Source organism: Sebastes fasciatus, chromosome 10, assembly GCF_043250625.1.
Source record: "Sebastes fasciatus isolate fSebFas1 chromosome 10, fSebFas1.pri, whole genome shotgun sequence".
Lineage (NCBI taxonomy): Eukaryota > Metazoa > Chordata > Actinopteri > Perciformes > Sebastidae > Sebastes > Sebastes fasciatus.
The window spans coordinates 20503337-20522047 of NC_133804.1; the positions used below are offsets into that span (position 1 = coordinate 20503337).

The 18711-nt window shown below is 41.1% G+C and overlaps 4 protein-coding genes across 4 annotated transcripts; all 4 read right to left on the minus strand.

Moving 5' to 3' along the window:
* Positions 1-1240: 1240 nt before the first annotated feature.
* LOC141775904 (protocadherin gamma-A11-like) lies at positions 1241-3748 on the minus strand. Its single transcript, XM_074649644.1, has one exon. The coding sequence runs from the start codon at positions 3623-3625 to the stop codon at positions 1241-1243; it is 2385 nt and encodes a 794-aa protein (XP_074505745.1). The 5' UTR covers positions 3626-3748.
* A 2491-nt stretch (positions 3749-6239) lies between these two features.
* On the minus strand, positions 6240-8842 carry LOC141775905 (protocadherin beta-15-like). Its single transcript, XM_074649645.1, has one exon. The coding sequence runs from the start codon at positions 8646-8648 to the stop codon at positions 6240-6242; it is 2409 nt and encodes an 802-aa protein (XP_074505746.1). The 5' UTR covers positions 8649-8842.
* A 1407-nt stretch (positions 8843-10249) lies between these two features.
* LOC141774827 (protocadherin beta-15-like) lies at positions 10250-12901 on the minus strand. Its single transcript, XM_074647641.1, has one exon. It carries the CDS (start codon positions 12705-12707, stop codon positions 10287-10289), a length of 2421 nt encoding a protein of 806 aa, XP_074503742.1. The 5' UTR covers positions 12708-12901; the 3' UTR covers positions 10250-10286.
* A 1251-nt stretch (positions 12902-14152) lies between these two features.
* LOC141774828 (protocadherin beta-15-like) lies at positions 14153-17021 on the minus strand. The gene has a single exon (XM_074647642.1). It carries the CDS (start codon positions 16767-16769, stop codon positions 14346-14348), a length of 2424 nt encoding a protein of 807 aa, XP_074503743.1. The 5' UTR covers positions 16770-17021; the 3' UTR covers positions 14153-14345.
* Between the last annotated feature and the right edge of the window lie 1690 nt (positions 17022-18711).

The following is an 18711-nucleotide window of genomic DNA, read 5'->3' on the forward strand; positions in this document are numbered from 1 at the left end:
AAGAAGAGGAGTGGACTGACTTTAAATGTAAACACCTACATTCTTCAGGCGGTGTCTTCTACATGTGATGTATATACTTATATTACACAACAATGGCACGTCTAAGTTGGTTTACAGTCGTCCAACTCAAAGGAAACATATAGCAGTCTGACAGATACCATACTGATATATTTCCTTAAATTGCCAGAGGGGAAATTTAGCAACGAACCACAGACAAAATGTTCTTTTCCACACGACCTTGTGATTGCATAAGATACATATTGACAATAAATGTATTGAAGCCGATTACTAAGACTCAGTTACACTGGATCAATGGAACATTACTACACTGAGGGAAACGATCATCATATGAAGAACTTCCTGATTAAAATAAATAACCTGCAAACACCAGAAATGTACTCAAATGTAACCAAATAACTTTTTTGCAAGCAATAGTGAGCCTCATGTAGCCAGTTGAGAGTGTACTCGTGGTCTGAATGAAGAACAGAAGCAGAGAGCAAGCCAGTTGGTGACTATGAAAGGTATTCAGTAACTCTGTCATTGGCAATGACACGAGGATGATAAGAGACTGCAGTTAAACTCCTGTGTTGTCAACTTCTGCATAATTAGGAGGGCTAAAACAAAAAACACTCATCATGAGAAATATCCATAAGTTCTGGCACCTCAGCCAAGTTATCAGATATAAATACATGGAAAAAATGGCAGAGAGAGAGGGATGTATGTTATCTTTCACTGCCACAATAAGGTTATGTCATTGTTCTTCTAGATATTTGGAATAGAAAAAAAAAATCACCTTTTTGTCAAGCAAATGTTGCATTAAACCCAACCGTCAGAGAGGTCACCTAAATTCTCATCTCAAGGGACTGAAAAAAGGACTTACAATGAAACCCAATCGGAGCAGCGACTTATTCAATTGACAATACGTAAATAAAGAAAACCTATTATTATTATTATTATCATAACCTATATTATCAAAAAATATACATAGAGACCATCTAAAGAAATAAAAGTCAGCAAGTCAAAAAAGTGACAACAGAATAGATGTCAAGGGGCCCAAATTGCATCAGAAAATCACTCTTCAGCACCAAGGACAGAGAAACCAGCCAAATATATCCCCCTGGTTGAAAACGGTGTGACAGAGAGAGAGAGAGAGAGAGCACTCACATGAAAAAGCAGAGACAAGTTAGCTGTGTGTGTGCTTGTGTTGGTGCATGAAGATGTTTTACACATCTGGGACAGATTATATGTTACATGTTCCTACCTCAGGAGAACTATCACAATCCCCAAACGCCTCAGCAAAGTCTGATGGACTTTTCCTCAGAGTCTGGTCAGCAGGCAGTGTGTTGTCATTGTAAGAACTGACGAACTTAAAGTCACTGGTTCTAGAACCTGTTGTCAGGTAGGCGTCATAGTTGTAAGCGCTGCGTAAAGTTCCTGTTCCATCAACATCTGCGTAATTAGGAGGGAGATAAGCGCTGGGGATGGCAACTGCTCCATCAAACAACAGTCTGGGCTTTCTCCTGCGACAAAACCTCACACCCATGATGATGATGATAAAGGTCAGAAAAAAGGTGGACACAGACACCAGCGCGATGATCAGATAAGAGGTCAGTTTGGAGTTCTTCTCATCATAAGAAATATCCTTCAGTTCTGGCACCTCAGCCAAATTATCAGAAATCAGTAAATACATGGAACAGGTGGCAGAGAGAGAGGGCTGTCCGTTATCTTTCACTGCCACAATAAGGTTCTGTTTCATGCTGTCAGACTCAGAAATGTCCCGCTGTGTCCTGATCTCTCCGCTGTGGAGACCGATAGTGAAAAGTCCCGGATCAGTGGATTTGACTATATGATAGGACAGCCAGGCGTTCTGTCCGGAGTCCGCGTCCACCGCTATCACTTTGGACACCAGAGAGCCTCCGTGTGCAGCTTTGGGGACCAGCTCGGTCATGAAGGAGTTGCCCTCCGGGGCGGGGTACAGTATCTGAGGAGAGTTGTCATTCACATCCGATATGAAGACACTGACGGTCACGTTGCTGCTGAGCGGAGGAGAACCGTTGTCTCTGGCCATCACGTGGACTTTAAAACTCCTGAACTGTTCATAATCAAACGACCTCACAGCGTGGATCACCCCCGTGTCTCCGTTAACAGATAGATAGGAGGACACCGGGGCACCGTTCACCTCACCAGCTAACAGAGAATAAATCACTGTACCGTTTTGTCTCCAGTCGGGGTCTCGAGCAGTAACGGAACATAAAGTGGAGCCAGGTTTGTTATTTTCACTCACATATGCGCTGTAGGACTGTTCCTCAAACACAGGTGGGTTGTCGTTGATGTCTGCTACAGATAACTGAACAGTTTTAGAGGAGGACAGAGGTGGAGAGCCCTCGTCAGTGGCACTGATTGTAATGTTGTAATCAGACACTAGTTCACGGTCCAGTTGTCCTGTGGTCACCAGAGAATAATAGTTTTTAATAGAAGGAACCAACTTAAAAGGGACGTTTTGCTGAATAGAGCAGCGGACCTGTTGGTTATTATTAGAATCTGCATCCTGCACGTTAATGATGCCCACCTCTGTACCAGGTGACACGTTCTCAGGTACTGGATTTGCCAGAGATTTCACATAGATTACAGGTATGTTGTCATTCACATCTGTGACATCAACGGTTACCTTTGTGTATGATGATAATCCTAATCCATCCTTTGCTTTAATGCGCAAATCATATGTTGCAACAGTTTCAAAGTCAATCGGACCATTAACTTTGATTTTGCCACTTTTACGATCAATACTAAAAACTCTCTTCACATCCTCTGAAACATGTCCAAATTCATAAGTGACGTCTCCGTTGACTCCCTGGTCTGCATCAGTAGCGCTCACTGTGACCACTATGGTATCTACAGGAGAGTTTTCAGGCAGACTGGCTTTATAAACGGCCTGGCTGAACACTGGGGCGTTATCATTAGCATCCAGTACAGTGACGTGTATGACTACAGTACCTGATCTCTGAGGAGAGCCTCCATCTAGAGCTGTAAGGAGCAAATTCATCTCTTCTTGTTTTTCACGATCAAGTTTTTTTTCCAAAACAAGCTCTATTGTGTTTCCATCAACAGCCAATATGAAATTATCATTCTTTTTAAGGCTGTACTGCTGAACTGAATTCTGTCCTACATCCGCATCGTGCGCCTCCTCCATCACAAAACGAGCTCCCCTCTCTGCCGACTCGTGAATTTCTATATTAATCAGGTCTTCCTTAAATTGTGGCGAGTTATCATTGATATCTTGAATGTGAAGACTGAACGGATGCAGTTCCAGAGGATTCTCCAGAACAAGATCACGTTTTATCACACACGACATCTTTTCTCCACAAAGCTCCTCCCGGTCGATCCTGTCTGCAACAATTAAATCTCCGGTGCTGAGATTGATGTCACAAAAACGTTTGCGGTTCCCTGCAGCATCAACGCGGGCATTCCGAGCAGACAGTTTACTCGCGTCCAGGTTAAGGCCCTTCGCTATATTCCCAATAACGGATCCGCGCTTCATTTCCTCTTGGAAAGAAAAGCTCGCGTCCCCGTTCACAGCTTGCCAGATCAGAAAGAAAACGAAGCAGCTCAGTCTGAGCACCATCATGACAAGCGTTTGTTACAGAAAACAATCCTCTGTTAGATGACAAATCCAATAAAGATTATAGAGTTCAGTCAAAAGAAAATCCACAGATCTCCACAGTTAGTCTGACTGCATCCTCGGATCAACAGCAACTGAAAAATCACCCTTTTGTTGGTCTGTACACCAGAGGGTGGAGTGGAAATATCTCACGTAGGCTGGCCAATAGCGACACCATGAGTGGAATGAAGAAATAGCAGACTTGTATGTATGCAAGTTTTACTATTAATAGGAGTAGTATTAGTGGTAGTGGTATAGTAGTATACTGTAAATGTTATAGGCTAGAAGTGGCAATATAAAGGAATTATATAAATAATATATTATAATATTTGATTTGCCATCATAACACAATACAGGCTATGTGAGTAAGAAAGTACCAATTCTTATAATTATAGGAGTAGCACTCATTAATTTGAAACATCAAAGCTTGTTTCAAACGTACTGTAATATGCAAACATGTTGACTGAAAATAACATGCCAAGTACCCTAATGAAATATCATGAGGCCATAAAGTCTCTGACAGGGTGACAAAAGTTTCATTTTTCAAGGTCCAGAAAGAGAAAGAGACATCCATTATATTAAATTATGAATAAGAAACAAAGTCCATTACTACTGTATCTTAGGACAAAGATGTGTAAACTATGAAGAGAAAACCCAATGCTAAAAGTCAGAAAACTTGCTGTGGAGAAACACTACTCTTAAGACTACTCTACCACCACTAAGCAACTACAAACTTATATATAACACTGGAAAATACAAATATTATGGTGGTTAATAGTTATACAGTGTCATCATACTTCCTCACATAAGATGAGGATGAAATAGTGTCAGCCTTCACTTCAGAGCAATTCCTATCTTATCAAAGATGAAAATACAATTAAACAGAACCATATTTCAAATAGTCACAGAATAGAGATACATAGTACAGTCTGACAGTCAGTATCTTCTCATGAACACAACTAAAAGACAGTCATAATGTTGTAAAGGACAAAGTTATCACGAAGAACTGAAGATATCTCAGCCACTTCTATTGAAAGAGACAAACTACATTTAGGCCTCTAATACAAATAACTCATTCATGTTTCTCTACATTTACTTCCATTTGAAAATGTGGTTGAATCAGACAGTTTTCAAACACAACAAACGTCCAGCAAGAGAGGCCTATGTAGCATAAATATTTAAGTAGAGTGGACTGGTTTTAAATGTAAACACCAACATTCTTCAGGCGGTTTCTTCCACCTGCACTCTACTTATATTTCACAACAATGGCACGTCTAAGTAGGTTTACAGTCGTCCAACTCAAAGGAAACATATAGCAGTCTGCCAGATACCATACTGATATATTTCCTTAGATCACCAGAAGGGACATTTAGCAACAAACCACAGACATAATTTCCTTTTCCACATGACCATGTGAATGCATAAGATACATATTGACAGTAAATGTATTGAAGCCGATTACTAAGACTCAGTTACACTGCACACTATGTTGCCATCAACAACAACAGATCCATAACGAATGATCAGCACCAACTAAGTGATTGGCTCATACGGACGCTGTAAAATGCACCACAATAAAAATAAAATAAAAAATCCTCTGCGAAAATGGCTCAGAAAACAATGCATGACATCCCTGTTAGTTAAACACATCTCATTAGATCAATGGAACATTACTACACTGAGAAGGAAACAATCATCATATCAAGGACTTCCTGATTTAAAAAAAAAAATAACCTGCAAACACCAGAAATGTAATCAAATGTAACACAATAACTTTGTTCAAGCACTAATGAGCCTCATGTAGCTAGTTGAGAGTATACTCATGGTCTGAATGAAGCACAGAAGCAGAGAGCATGCCAGTTGGTGACTATGAAAGGTATTCAGTAACTTTGTCATTGGCAATGACACGAGGATGATAAGAGACTGCAGTTAAACTCCTGTGTTGTCATCATCTGCGTAATTAGGAGGGCTAAAAGCAACAACAATCATCATAAGAAATATCCTTCAGTTCTGGCAGCTCAGCCAAGTTATCAGAAAAAAATATATGGAAAAAAATGGCAGAGAGAGTGGGCTGTCTGTTATCTTTCACTGCCACAATAAGGTTATGTCCTTGTTCTTGTTGATTTTTGGAAGAAAAAAATTTATCTTTTTGTCGAGCAAATGTTGCATTAAACCCGACCCTCAGAGAGGTCACCTAAATTATCATCTCAAGAGACTTAAAAAAGGACTTACAAGGAAACCCGATCGGAGCAGTGACTTATTCGAATGACAATATGTAAATAAAGTAATCCTATTATTGTTGGAACCTATATTATTAAAAAATATATATCAGAGGCAATCTTAAGAAATACAACTCAGCAAGTCAAAAAAGTGACAACAGAATAGAAGTCAAGGGGCCCAAATTGCATCAGCAAAACACTGTTCAGCACCAAGGACAGAGAAACCAGACAAAACAGTCAAATATATCCCCCTGGTTGAAAACAGTGAGAGAGTGAGAGCACTCACATGAACAAACAGAGACTGTATAAGTCCGTGTATAAAAGAACTGCATATTGAAGATGTTTTACACATCTTGGACAGATTATATGTAACTTGAGCCTACCTCAGGAGAACTATCACAATCCCCAAACGCCTCAGCGAAGTCTGATGGACTTTTCCTCAGAGTCTGGTCAGCAGGCAGTGTGTTGTCATTGTAAGAACTGACGAACTTAAAGTCACTGGTTCTAGAACCTGTTGTCAGGTAGGCGTCATAGTTGTAAGCGCTGCGTAAAGTTCCTGTTCCGTCAACATCTGCGTAATTAGGAGGGAGATAAGCGCTGGGGATGGCAACTGCTCCATCAAACAACAGTCTGGGCTTTCTCCTGCGACAAAACCTGACACCCAGGATGATGATGATGAAGGTCAGAAAAAAGGTGGACACAGACACCAGCGCGATGATCAGATAAGAGGTCAGTTTGGAGTTCTTCTCATCATAAGAAATATCCTTCAGTTCTGGCACCTCAGCCAAGTTATCAGAGATCAGTAAATACATGGAACAGGTGGCAGAGAGAGAGGGCTGTCCGTTATCTTTCACTGCCACAATAAGGTTCTGTTTCATGCTGTCGGACTCAGAAATGTCCCGCTGTGTCCTGATCTCTCCGCTGTGGAGACCGATAGTGAAAAGTCCCGGATCAGTGGATTTTACTATATGATAGGACAGCCAGGCGTTCTGTCCGGAGTCCGCGTCCACCGCTATCACTTTGGACACCAGAGAGCTTCCGTGTGCAGCTTTGGGGACCAGCTCGGTCATGAAGGAGTTGCCCTCCGGGGCGGGGTACAGTATCTGAGGAGAGTTGTCATTCACATCCGATATGAAGACACTGACGGTCACGTTGCTGCTGAGCGGAGGAGAACCGTTGTCTCTGGCCATCACGTGGACTTTAAAACTCCTGAACTGTTCATAATCAAACGACCTCACAGCGTGGATCACCCCCGTGTCTCCGTTAACAGATAGATAGGAGGACACCGGGGCACCGTTCACCTCACCAGCTAACAGAGAATAAATCACTGTGCCGTTTTGTCTCCAGTCGGGGTCTCGAGCAGTAACGGAACATAAAGTGGAGCCAGGTTTGTTATTTTCACTCACATATGCGCTGTAGGACTGTTCCTCAAACACAGGTGGGTTGTCGTTGATGTCTGCTACAGATAACTGAACACTTTTAGAGGAGGACAGAGGTGGAGAGCCCTCGTCAGTGGCACTGATTGTAATGTTGTAATCAGACACTAGTTCACGGTCCAGTTGTCCTGTGGTCACCAGAGAATAATAGTTTTTAATAGAAGGAACCAACTTAAAGGGGACGTTTTGCTGAATGGTGCAGCGGACCTGTCTGTTATTCTCAGAGTCTCTATCCTGCACGTTAATGATGCCCACCTCTGTACCAGGTGACACGTTCTCAGGTATGGGGTTAGTCAGGGATTTTAGGTTTATAACTGGGGCGTTGTCATTTATATCAGTAATCTCAATATTTAACGTTGCATATGAGGCCAATCCCAGACCATCTTTGGCGCTAATCTGCAATTCATATGAGGATTCTTTTTCATAATCAATAGATCCAGACACTCTAACTTCTCCTGTTTTAGGGTTTAGAGAGAAAACTTGGTTTTCATCTGAAACATGATCAAATCCATAGGTAATTTCGCTGTTTAAACCTTCGTCTGCATCAGTAGCACTCACTGTGATCACCAATGTATCTAGAGGAGAGTTTTCTGGCAGACTGGCTTTATAAACGGCCTGGCTAAACACTGGTACATTATCATTAGCATCCAGTACAGTGACGTGTATGACTACAGTACCTGATCTCTGAGGAGAGCCTCCATCGAATGCGGTAAGCAACAACATAATCTCTTTTTTGTCCTCTCTGTCTAATTCTTTGTCTAAAACTAATTCGCCATATTTTCGTCCAACCCCCTTTGTCTTTACATTTAATTTGAAATGATCATTCTGCTGAAGTGAGTAGCTCTGAACAGCATTTTCTCCGATGTCTCCATCGTGTGCCTCATCCAAGAGAAAACTTGCACCCTTATCTGCGGATTCCCGTATTTCAAAATTAAGCGACTCCTCTCTGAACTGCGGTGAATTATCATTAATATCTTGAACTCGGATACTAATACGGTGCAGCTCTAAAGGATTTTCCAGCACGAGTTCCTGTTTTAGAACACATGATGCCTTTTTCGCACAAAGCCCTTCTCTGTCGATCCTTTCTTGTACGATCAAGTCTCCGGTGTTGAGATTTACACCGCAGTACTGGACGCTGTTATCCTCAGTATCGATACGGGCCTTACGAGCAGACAGTCTGCCCAAATCAAGTCCCAGATCCTTAGCGATATTTCCAATTACAGATCCACGTTTCATCTCCTCCGGTACAGAGTAGCTCACGTCTCCATAGACGGGGTGGAGGACAAGAAAAACAAAAGCAAGGCCGCAGAGCAGCGGAAATCTGCTGCATCCCATCGTTACCTCGAAACAGACCACTACTGCTGCCAAGTATGTCAAAATATATCCACAATGCAGCTGTGATTTCCTCCAATATACAAAATCCTCACACTGCGGTCATATCACGAAGCGTTTTTGTCAACTACGGTTCAACAGCAGAATCAGGCTTTAAATTCGCTGAGACAGAAGGGTGGAGAATGACCGAGCCCTCTCGTTTACTGGTACACACTGACACCATGAGTATTTCTCTGGGTATAACACGGATAAGTAGGTTTCTGATGTGCTTAAATATAGACTAGTTCAGAGAACCTTGTTAATCAAAACAATAATGACAACAACAACAATAATTAATATAATAATAATAATAATAACTTTACAATTTTAGGATTAATATGCCTTGATGCAAGACTGTTCTGCCACCCTAGTGATGTAAATAAAGCAAAACAAAAACGTAGGGATCAGCATAAAACTATTCAGACTGTGTCTCCAAAACAATCCAGTGATTAAAAAATATATTTTGGCATGGTAAAATATAGACAACACATACACTAAGAGGGGGGACACTTTCATGTTAGATAAAATAGAGGAACATATTGTTCAATATCCTCTTGTGTATCATTTGTGCTCAAACACTCTTTATCTTTAGATTGCTCTGATTGAAATTTGTGAAATATTATTTAAGCATGTTAATCAATGAGATTAACCCTACTGAACGATCATTTCAAGTTGCATACTGTAAATTGAAGTGTTGTGTGCCTTCAACCATATCACCGGCAGTTTATACTTTATGTTAATGAACTGTAAAGACACACAGATCTATTGACAAAATGATTGTCCTGAAAGATTTTTGGCAATTTAGGAGACAAAAACGTCACACATAATTCCCTCCAAAATAAGGTCTTTGTTTGAATGCTTGAATCTACCCTGATGATGAACAACATTTTAAATTTGTATTGTTGTTGTTGTTGTTGTTTACTACTACTACTACTACTACTATGACAACAACAACAACAACAGTGACAAAAGACATCTAGAGAATCCACTAGCAAAACGCAATTCGCACAGTATCTCCATTGTAAATGTGTTCTTACTGCTCTAATACCACGTCCGATTAACATCAATGGTGATAAACTTCTAGTGAAGATAAATCCAATAGAGGAACTTAACACTGGCACCAGATTACATCAACAACATATGAATATGAAAGCATCAAAGCCAGATAAACGTCAGTATTCTAGCCAAGTGTGTAAAAGAAGCAAATGTACTGAAACCCAATTCAGTAGAGGTGGAATGAAAACAGCAGAAGAAAACTGAAGTAAACCTCAAAAAATGCAACAGAAGTTCAGCACCAAGGACAGAGAATCTAGGAGCCTAATTCAAAAAAGTTTTCCCTCACTGGAACATAAAATACAGCAATCATGCATCCAGATAGAGACCAACTGGATAAAAAAAAACAAGTGGTCTAAAAACATTCCAGAGAAATTACAGTATATATATATATATATTAAAGAGAGTATGCACGCAGAGTTAAACGGTGTGTGTCTCCGTCTGAGTGTGGAGGGAGAGGTGGGCGGATGGGAGATTGCTATGATTCTCTGTAAAAGTTGTTTTAGGAGAAGTTTGGCTTTAGTATGTGCATCTTGGTTGAACACAAGTTCAGTAATATGAAATATGGAAATGTGTTCCTACCTCAGGAGAACTATCACAGTCCCCAAACGCCTCAGCAAAGTCTGAAGGACTTTTCCTCAGAGTCTGGTCAGCAGGCAGTGTGTTGTCATTGTAAGAACTGACGAACTTAAAGTCACTGGTTCTAGAACCTGTTGTCAGGTAGGCGTCATAGTTGTAAGCGCTGCGTAAAGTTCCTGTTCCGTCAACATCTGCGTAATTAGGAGGGAGATAAGCGCTGGGGATGGCAACTGCTCCATCAAACAACAGCCTGGGCTTCCTCCTGCGACAAAACCTCACACCCAGGATGATGATGATGAAGGTCAGGAAAAAGGTGGACACAGACACCAGCGCGATGATCAGATAAGAGGTCAGTTTGGAGTTCTTCTCATCATAAGAAATATCCTTCAGTTCTGGCACCTCAGCCAAGTTATCAGAGATCAGTAAATACATGGAACAGGTGGCAGAGAGAGAGGGCTGTCCGTTATCTTTCACTGCCACAATAAGGTTCTGTTTCATGCTGTCGGACTCAGAAATGTCCCGCTGTGTCCTGATCTCTCCGCTGTGGAGACCGATAGTGAAAAGTCCCGGATCAGTGGATTTTACTATATGATAGGACAGCCAGGCGTTCTGTCCGGAGTCCGCGTCCACCGCTATCACTTTGGACACCAGAGAGCTTCCGTGTGCAGCTTTGGGGACCAGCTCGGTCATGAAGGAGTTGCCCTCCGGGGCGGGGTACAGTATCTGAGGAGAGTTGTCATTCACATCCGATATGAAGACACTGACGGTCACGTTGCTGCTGAGCGGAGGAGAACCGTTGTCTCTGGCCATCACGTGGACTTTAAAACTCCTGAACTGTTCATAATCAAACGACCTCACAGCGTGGATCACCCCCGTGTCTCCGTTAACAGATAGATAGGAGGACACCGGGGCACCGTTCACCTCACCAGCTAACAGAGAATAAATCACTGTGCCGTTTTGTCTCCAGTCGGGGTCTCGAGCAGTAACGGAACATAAAGTGGAGCCAGGTTTGTTATTTTCACTCACATATGCGCTGTAGGACTGTTCCTCAAACACAGGTGGGTTGTCGTTGATGTCTGCTACAGATAACTGAACACTTTTAGAGGAGGACAGAGGTGGAGAGCCCTCGTCAGTGGCACTGATTGTAATGTTGTAATCAGACACTAGTTCACGGTCCAGTTGTCCTGTGGTCACCAGAGAATAATAGTTTTTAATAGAAGGAACCAACTTAAAGGGGACGTTTTGCTGAATGGTGCAGCGGACCTGTCTGTTATTCTCAGAGTCTCTATCCTGCACGTTAATGATGCCCACCTCTGTACCAGGTGACACGTTCTCAGGTATGGGGTTAGTCAGGGATTTTAGGTTTATAACTGGGGCGTTGTCATTTATATCAGTAATCTCAATATTTAACGTTGCATATGAGGCCAATCCCAGACCATCTTTGGCGCTAATCTGCAATTCATATGAGGATTCTTTTTCATAATCAATAGATCCAGACACTCTAACTTCTCCTGTTTTAGGGTTTAGAGAGAAAACTTGGTTTTCATCTGAAACATGATCAAATCCATAGGTAATTTCGCTGTTTAAACCTTCGTCTGCATCAGTAGCACTCACTGTGATCACCAATGTATCTAGAGGAGAGTTTTCTGGCAGACTGGCTTTATAAACGGCCTGGCTAAACACTGGTACATTATCATTAGCATCCAGTACAGTGACGTGTATGACTACAGTACCTGATCTCTGAGGAGAGCCTCCATCGAATGCGGTAAGCAACAACATAATCTCTTTTTTGTCCTCTCTGTCTAATTCTTTGTCTAAAACTAATTCGCCATATTTTCGTCCAACCCCCTTTGTCTTTACATTTAATTTGAAATGATCATTCTGCTGAAGTGAGTAGCTCTGAACAGCATTTTCTCCGATGTCTCCATCGTGTGCCTCATCCAAGAGAAAACTTGCACCCTTATCTGCGGATTCCCGTATTTCAAAATTAAGCGACTCCTCTCTGAACTGCGGTGAATTATCATTAATATCTTGAACTCGGATACTAATACGGTGCAGCTCTAAAGGATTTTCCAGCACGAGTTCCTGTTTTAGAACACATGATGCCTTTTTCGCACAAAGCCCTTCTCTGTCGATCCTTTCTTGTACGATCAAGTCTCCGGTGTTGAGATTTACACCGCAGTACTGGACGCTGTTATCCTCAGTATCGATACGGGCCTTACGAGCAGACAGTCTGCCCAAATCAAGTCCCAGATCCTTAGCGATATTTCCAATTACAGATCCACGTTTCATCTCCTCCGGTACAGAGTAGCTCACGTCTCCATAGACGGGGTGGAGGACAAGAAAAACAAAAGCAAGGCCGCAGAGCAGCGGAAATCTGCTGCATCCCATCGTTACCTCGAAACAGACCACTACTGCTGCCAAGTATGTCAAAATATATCCACAATGCAGCTGTGATTTCCTCCAATATACAAAATCCTCACACTGCGGTCATATCACGAAGCGTTTTTGTCAACTACGGTTCAACAGCAGAATCAGGCTTTAAATTCGCTGAGACAGAAGGGTGGAGAATGACCGAGCCCTCTCGTTTACTGGTACACACTGACACCATGAGTATTTCTCTGGGTATAACACGGATAAGTAGGTTTCTGATGTGCTTAAATATAGACTAGTTCAGAGAACCTTGTTAATCAAAACAATAATGACAACAACAACAATAATTAATATAATAATAATAATAATAACTTTACAATTTTAGGATTAATATGCCTTGATGCAAGACTGTTCTGCCACCCTAGTGATGTAAATAAAGCAAAACAAAAACGTAGGGATCAGCATAAAACTATTCAGACTGTGTCTCCAAAACAATCCAGTGATTAAAAAATATATTTTGGCATGGTAAAATATAGACAACACATACACTAAGAGGGGGGACACTTTCATGTTAGATAAAATAGAGGAACATATTGTTCAATATCCTCTTGTGTATCATTTGTGCTCAAACACTCTTTATCTTTAGATTGCTCTGATTGAAATTTGTGAAATATTATTTAAGCATGTTAATCAATGAGATTAACCCTACTGAACGATCATTTCAAGTTGCATACTGTAAATTGAAGTGTTGTGTGCCTTCAACCATATCACCGGCAGTTTATACTTTATGTTAATGAACTGTAAAGACACACAGATCTATTGACAAAATGATTGTCCTGAAAGATTTTTGGCAATTTAGGAGACAAAAACGTCACACATAATTCCCTCCAAAATAAGGTCTTTGTTTGAATGCTTGAATCTACCCTGATGATGAACAACATTTTAAATTTGTATTGTTGTTGTTGTTGTTGTTTACTACTACTACTACTACTACTATGACAACAACAACAACAACAGTGACAAAAGACATCTAGAGAATCCACTAGCAAAACGCAATTCGCACAGTATCTCCATTGTAAATGTGTTCTTACTGCTCTAATACCACGTCCGATTAACATCAATGGTGATAAACTTCTAGTGAAGATAAATCCAATAGAGGAACTTAACACTGGCACCAGATTACATCAACAACATATGAATATGAAAGCATCAAAGCCAGATAAACGTCAGTATTCTAGCCAAGTGTGTAAAAGAAGCAAATGTACTGAAACCCAATTCAGTAGAGGTGGAATGAAAACAGCAGAAGAAAACTGAAGTAAACCTCAAAAAATGCAACAGAAGTTCAGCACCAAGGACAGAGAATCTAGGAGCCTAATTCAAAAAAGTTTTCCCTCACTGGAACATAAAATACAGCAATCATGCATCCAGATAGAGACCAACTGGATAAAAAAAAACAAGTGGTCTAAAAACATTCCAGAGAAATGACAGTATATATATATATATATTAAAGAGAGTATGCACGCAGAGTTAAACGGTGTGTGTCTCCGTCTGAGTGTGGAGGGAGAGGTGGGCGGATGGGAGATTGCTATGATTCTCTGTAAAAGTTGTTTTAGGAGAAGTTTGGCTTTAGTATGTGCATCTTGGTTGAACACAAGTTCAGTAATATGAAATATGGAAATGTGTTCCTACCTCAGGAGAACTATCACAGTCCCCAAACGCCTCAGCAAAGTCTGAAGGACTTTTCCTCAGAGTCTGGTCAGCAGGCAGTGTGTTGTCATTGTAAGAACTGACGAACTTAAAGTCACTGGTTCTAGAACCTGTTGTCAGGTAGGCGTCATAGTTGTAAGCGCTGCGTAAAGTTCCTGTTCCGTCAACATCTGCGTAATTAGGAGGGAGATAAGCGCTGGGGATGGCAACTGCTCCATCAAACAACAGCCTGGGCTTCCTCCTGCGACAAAACCTCACACCCAGGATGATGATGATGAAGGTCAGGAAAAAGGTGGACACAGACACCAGAGCGATGATCAGATAAGAGGTCAGCTTGGAGTTCTTCTCATCATAAGAAATATCCTTCAGTTCTGGCACCTCAGCCAAGTTATCAGAAATCAGTAAATACATGGAACAGGTGGCAGAGAGAGAGGGCTGTCCGTTATCTTTCACTGCCACAATAAGGTTCTGTTTCATGCTGTCAGACTCAGAAATGTCCCGCTGTGTCCTGATCTCTCCGCTGTGGAGACCGACAGTGAAAAGTCCCGGATCAGTGGATTTGACTATATGATAGGACAGCCAGGCGTTCTGTCCGGAGTCCGCGTCCACCGCTATCACTTTGGACACCAGAGAGCCTCCGTGTGCAGCTTTGGGGACCAGCTCGGTCATGAAGGAGTTGCCCTCCGGGGCGGGGTACAGTATCTGAGGAGAGTTGTCATTCACATCCGATATGAAGACACTAACGGTCACGTTGCTGCTGAGCGGAGGAGAACCGTTGTCTCTGGCCATCACGTGGACTTTAAAACTCCTGAACTGTTCATAATCAAACGACCTCACAGCGTGGATCACCCCCGTGTCTCCGTTAACAGATAGATAGGAGGACACCGGGGCACCGTTCACCTCACCAGCTAACAGAGAATAAATCACTGTACCGTTTTGTCTCCAGTCGGGGTCTCGAGCAGTAACGGAACATAAAGTGGAGCCAGGTTTGTTATTTTCACTCACATATGCGCTGTAGGACTGATCCTCAAACACAGGTGGGTTGTCGTTGATGTCTGCTACAGATAACTGAACAGTTTTAGAGGAGGACAGAGGTGTAGAGCCCTCGTCAGTGGCACTGATTGTAATGTTGTAATCAGACACTAGTTCACGGTCCAGTTGTCCTGTGGTCACCAGAGAATAATAGTTTTTAATAGAAGGAACCAACTTAAAAGGGACGTTTTGCTGAATGGAGCAGCGGACCTGTCTGTTATTCTCAGAGTCTCTATCCTGAACGTTAATGATGCCCACCTCTGTACCAGGTGACACGTTCTCAGGTATGGGGTTACTCAGTGATTTTAGGTTTATAACTGGAACGTTGTCATTTATATCAGTAATCTCAATAATTAACGATGCATATGATGCCAATCCCAGACCATCGTTTGCACTTATCTGCATTTCATATGACGACACTTTCTCATAATCAATAGCTGCAGCTACTCTCACTTCTCCCGTTTTAGAGTCTAAAGAAAAAACGTTGCTATATTCATCTGAAACATGATCAAATCCATAGGTAATTTCGCTATTTAAACCCTCGTCTGCATCAGTAGCACTCACTGTGATCACCAATGTATCCAGAGGAGAGTTTTCAGGCAGACTGGCTTCATAAACGGCCTGGCTAAACACTGGTACATTATCATTAGCATCCAGTACAGTGACGTGTATGACTACAGTACCTGATCTCTGAGGAGAGCCTCCATCGAATGCGGTAAGCAACAACATAATCTCTTTTTTGTCCTCTCTATCTAATTCTTTGTCTAAAACTAGTTCACCATATTTTCGCCCGCCTGATTTTGTGTTTACATTTAATTTGAAATGATCATTCTGCTGAAGTGAGTAGCTCTGAACAGCATTTTCTCCGATGTCCCCATCGTGTGCTTCTCCAAGAAGAAAACGCGCACCCTTCACGGCCGATTCCTGAATTTCAATTTTAATTGATTCTGCTTTAAACTGCGGTGAATTATCATTAATATCTTGAACTCGGATACTAATACGGTGCAGCTCTAAAGGATTTTCCAGCACGAGTTCCTGTTTTAGAACACATGATGCCTTTTTTGCACAAAGCCCTTCTCTGTCGATCCTTTCTTGAACGATCAAGTCTCCGGTGTTGAGATTTACACCGCAGTACTGGACGCTGTTATCCTCAGTATCGATACGGGCCTTACGAGCAGACAGTCTGCCCAAATCAAGTCCCAGATCCTTAGCGATATTTCCAATTACAGATCCACGTTTCATCTCCTCCGGGACAGAGTAGCTCACGTCTCCATAGACGGGGTGGAGGACAAGAAAAACAAAAGCAAGGCCGCAGAGCAGCCCAAATCTGCTGCATCCCATCGTTACCTCGACAAAGACCAATACTGCTGCCAAGTGTGTCAAAATATATCCACAATGCAGCTGTGATTTCCTCCAATATAGAAAGTCTTCACACTGCGGTCATATCACGAAGCGTTTTGTCAACTACGGTTCAACAGCAGAATCAGGCTTTAAATTCGCTGAGACAGAAGGGTGGAGAATGACCGAGCCCTCTCGTTTACTGGTACACACTGACACCATGAGTATTTCTCTGGGTATAACAAGGAGAAGTAGGATTTCTGATGTGCTTAAATATAGACCAGTTCAGAAAACTTTTTTAATCAAAAAAACAACAACAACAACAACGACGACAACAACAATACTACTACTACTACTACTACTACTACTACTATTACTAGTAATAATAATACTAATACTACTAATAGATTTACCATTTAGGATAACATACCTTGATACAAGACGGCTCATGCCCCCACATAAAACTATTCAAACTGTGTCTCCAAAATAATCCAATGCTTTCAAATAATTGTTGGCATGTTACAATATAGACAACACATACACTAAGAGGGGGGACACTTTCATTTTAGATTAAAAAAAAGGAAAATATTGTTCAATATCTTCTTGTGTATCAATTTTGCTCACACACGGTTTTAGTTGATCGGATTGAAATATGTGAAAAAAGTTATTGAACCATGTTAGTCAATGATATTAAACCTATTGAACGATCACTTGAAGTTACATACTGTAAACTGAAGTGTTGTGTGCCTTCAACCATATCACCAACAGTTTATACTTTATGTTAATGCACTGTAAAGGCACGCATATCTACTTGTTATTATGATTGTCCTGAAAGATTTTTGGCAACATGGAGGAGACGAAAACATCTCACACATATTTCTCTCCAAAATAAGGTCTTTGTTTGAATGCTTGAATCTTCCCTGATGATGAGCAACAAAATAGTTTTTGTATTGTTGCTGTTGATGTTGTTGTTGTTTACTACTACAACAACATTAGTAACAAAAGACATCTGTTTTCAGATAGAGCTTTAAACATCGTGCTATTGTTCACTGATTTATCTCTGAATGTTGGCACACTTTCAGAAAGAATTACCAAAAGCTGTTACCAAGCTCAAGAAAACAATGCTGCCATTTCATATATTACATTAGAACAGTGAAATGCCTGAGATAAAACAGTATGAGTCTGATGGCCAAAATAAAAGTTCTGCGAGGTGCTTGCTCTAAAACGGGATGCAATGTCTTGCATTTAAATGGAAAGATGATTTTAACACGTTTCACTCTGTTGCTGGCACCTTTGTTTACTTCATTATCACTGGCAAGAAAAGTTAAATTTGTACATGAAAAAAGTGTCTTATAATAGCTGCTTAACACATCACCTTTATGGAAATCATCTGTTGATTTAGAAACTGTTTCCTCGAGTGTAATAATTATTTAAAAGATATTTCAAATTATTTCCCTGATTATGAACTTATAGAATAAATAAAGACTTTTGTAATCAGGTTTGCACAAGGACAACAAAAGAGAATGGTGTGTACCAAGGAAAATAATATTTAAAAAGAAAAAATGTGCAGAAACCTGGAAAAGGAGTTACAGCCTACCATATTATGTCAACATGAGAGGACCATATACATTTAGGGGAGAATATATTTTTCGGCAATGCCCACATCCCTCAAAACCAGCACTTAAGGAAACAATACTCAAGCAAAACGGACAAAGAGGCTCACTGTTTTATGTTCCTAGGGCTCTGACACTGTGTCCTTATGTCGATAAAAAATACTCAACTCCATGTGAGAGTCGATTCAAAAGAAGTTTCTAAGAGAAACACCATATTTTAATAAAACAATTACAACATGCACACCTAAATAATTAAAAAAATTAAATATCAAAGTAAATTCACTTACATGAAAGGCAGTAAATAGAAAAACACAACAGAATAAAATACATAG

Coding starts and splice junctions, on each gene's coding strand:
- LOC141775904 (XM_074649644.1), bottom strand. CDS start 3,625: ATGATGGTGCTCAGACTGAGCTGCTTCGTTTTCTTTCTGATCTGGCAA.
- LOC141775905 (XM_074649645.1), bottom strand. CDS start 8,648: ATGGGATGCAGCAGATTTCCGCTGCTCTGCGGCCTTGCTTTTGTTTTT.
- LOC141774827 (XM_074647641.1), bottom strand. CDS start 12,707: ATGGGATGCAGCAGATTTCCGCTGCTCTGCGGCCTTGCTTTTGTTTTT.
- LOC141774828 (XM_074647642.1), bottom strand. CDS start 16,769: ATGGGATGCAGCAGATTTGGGCTGCTCTGCGGCCTTGCTTTTGTTTTT.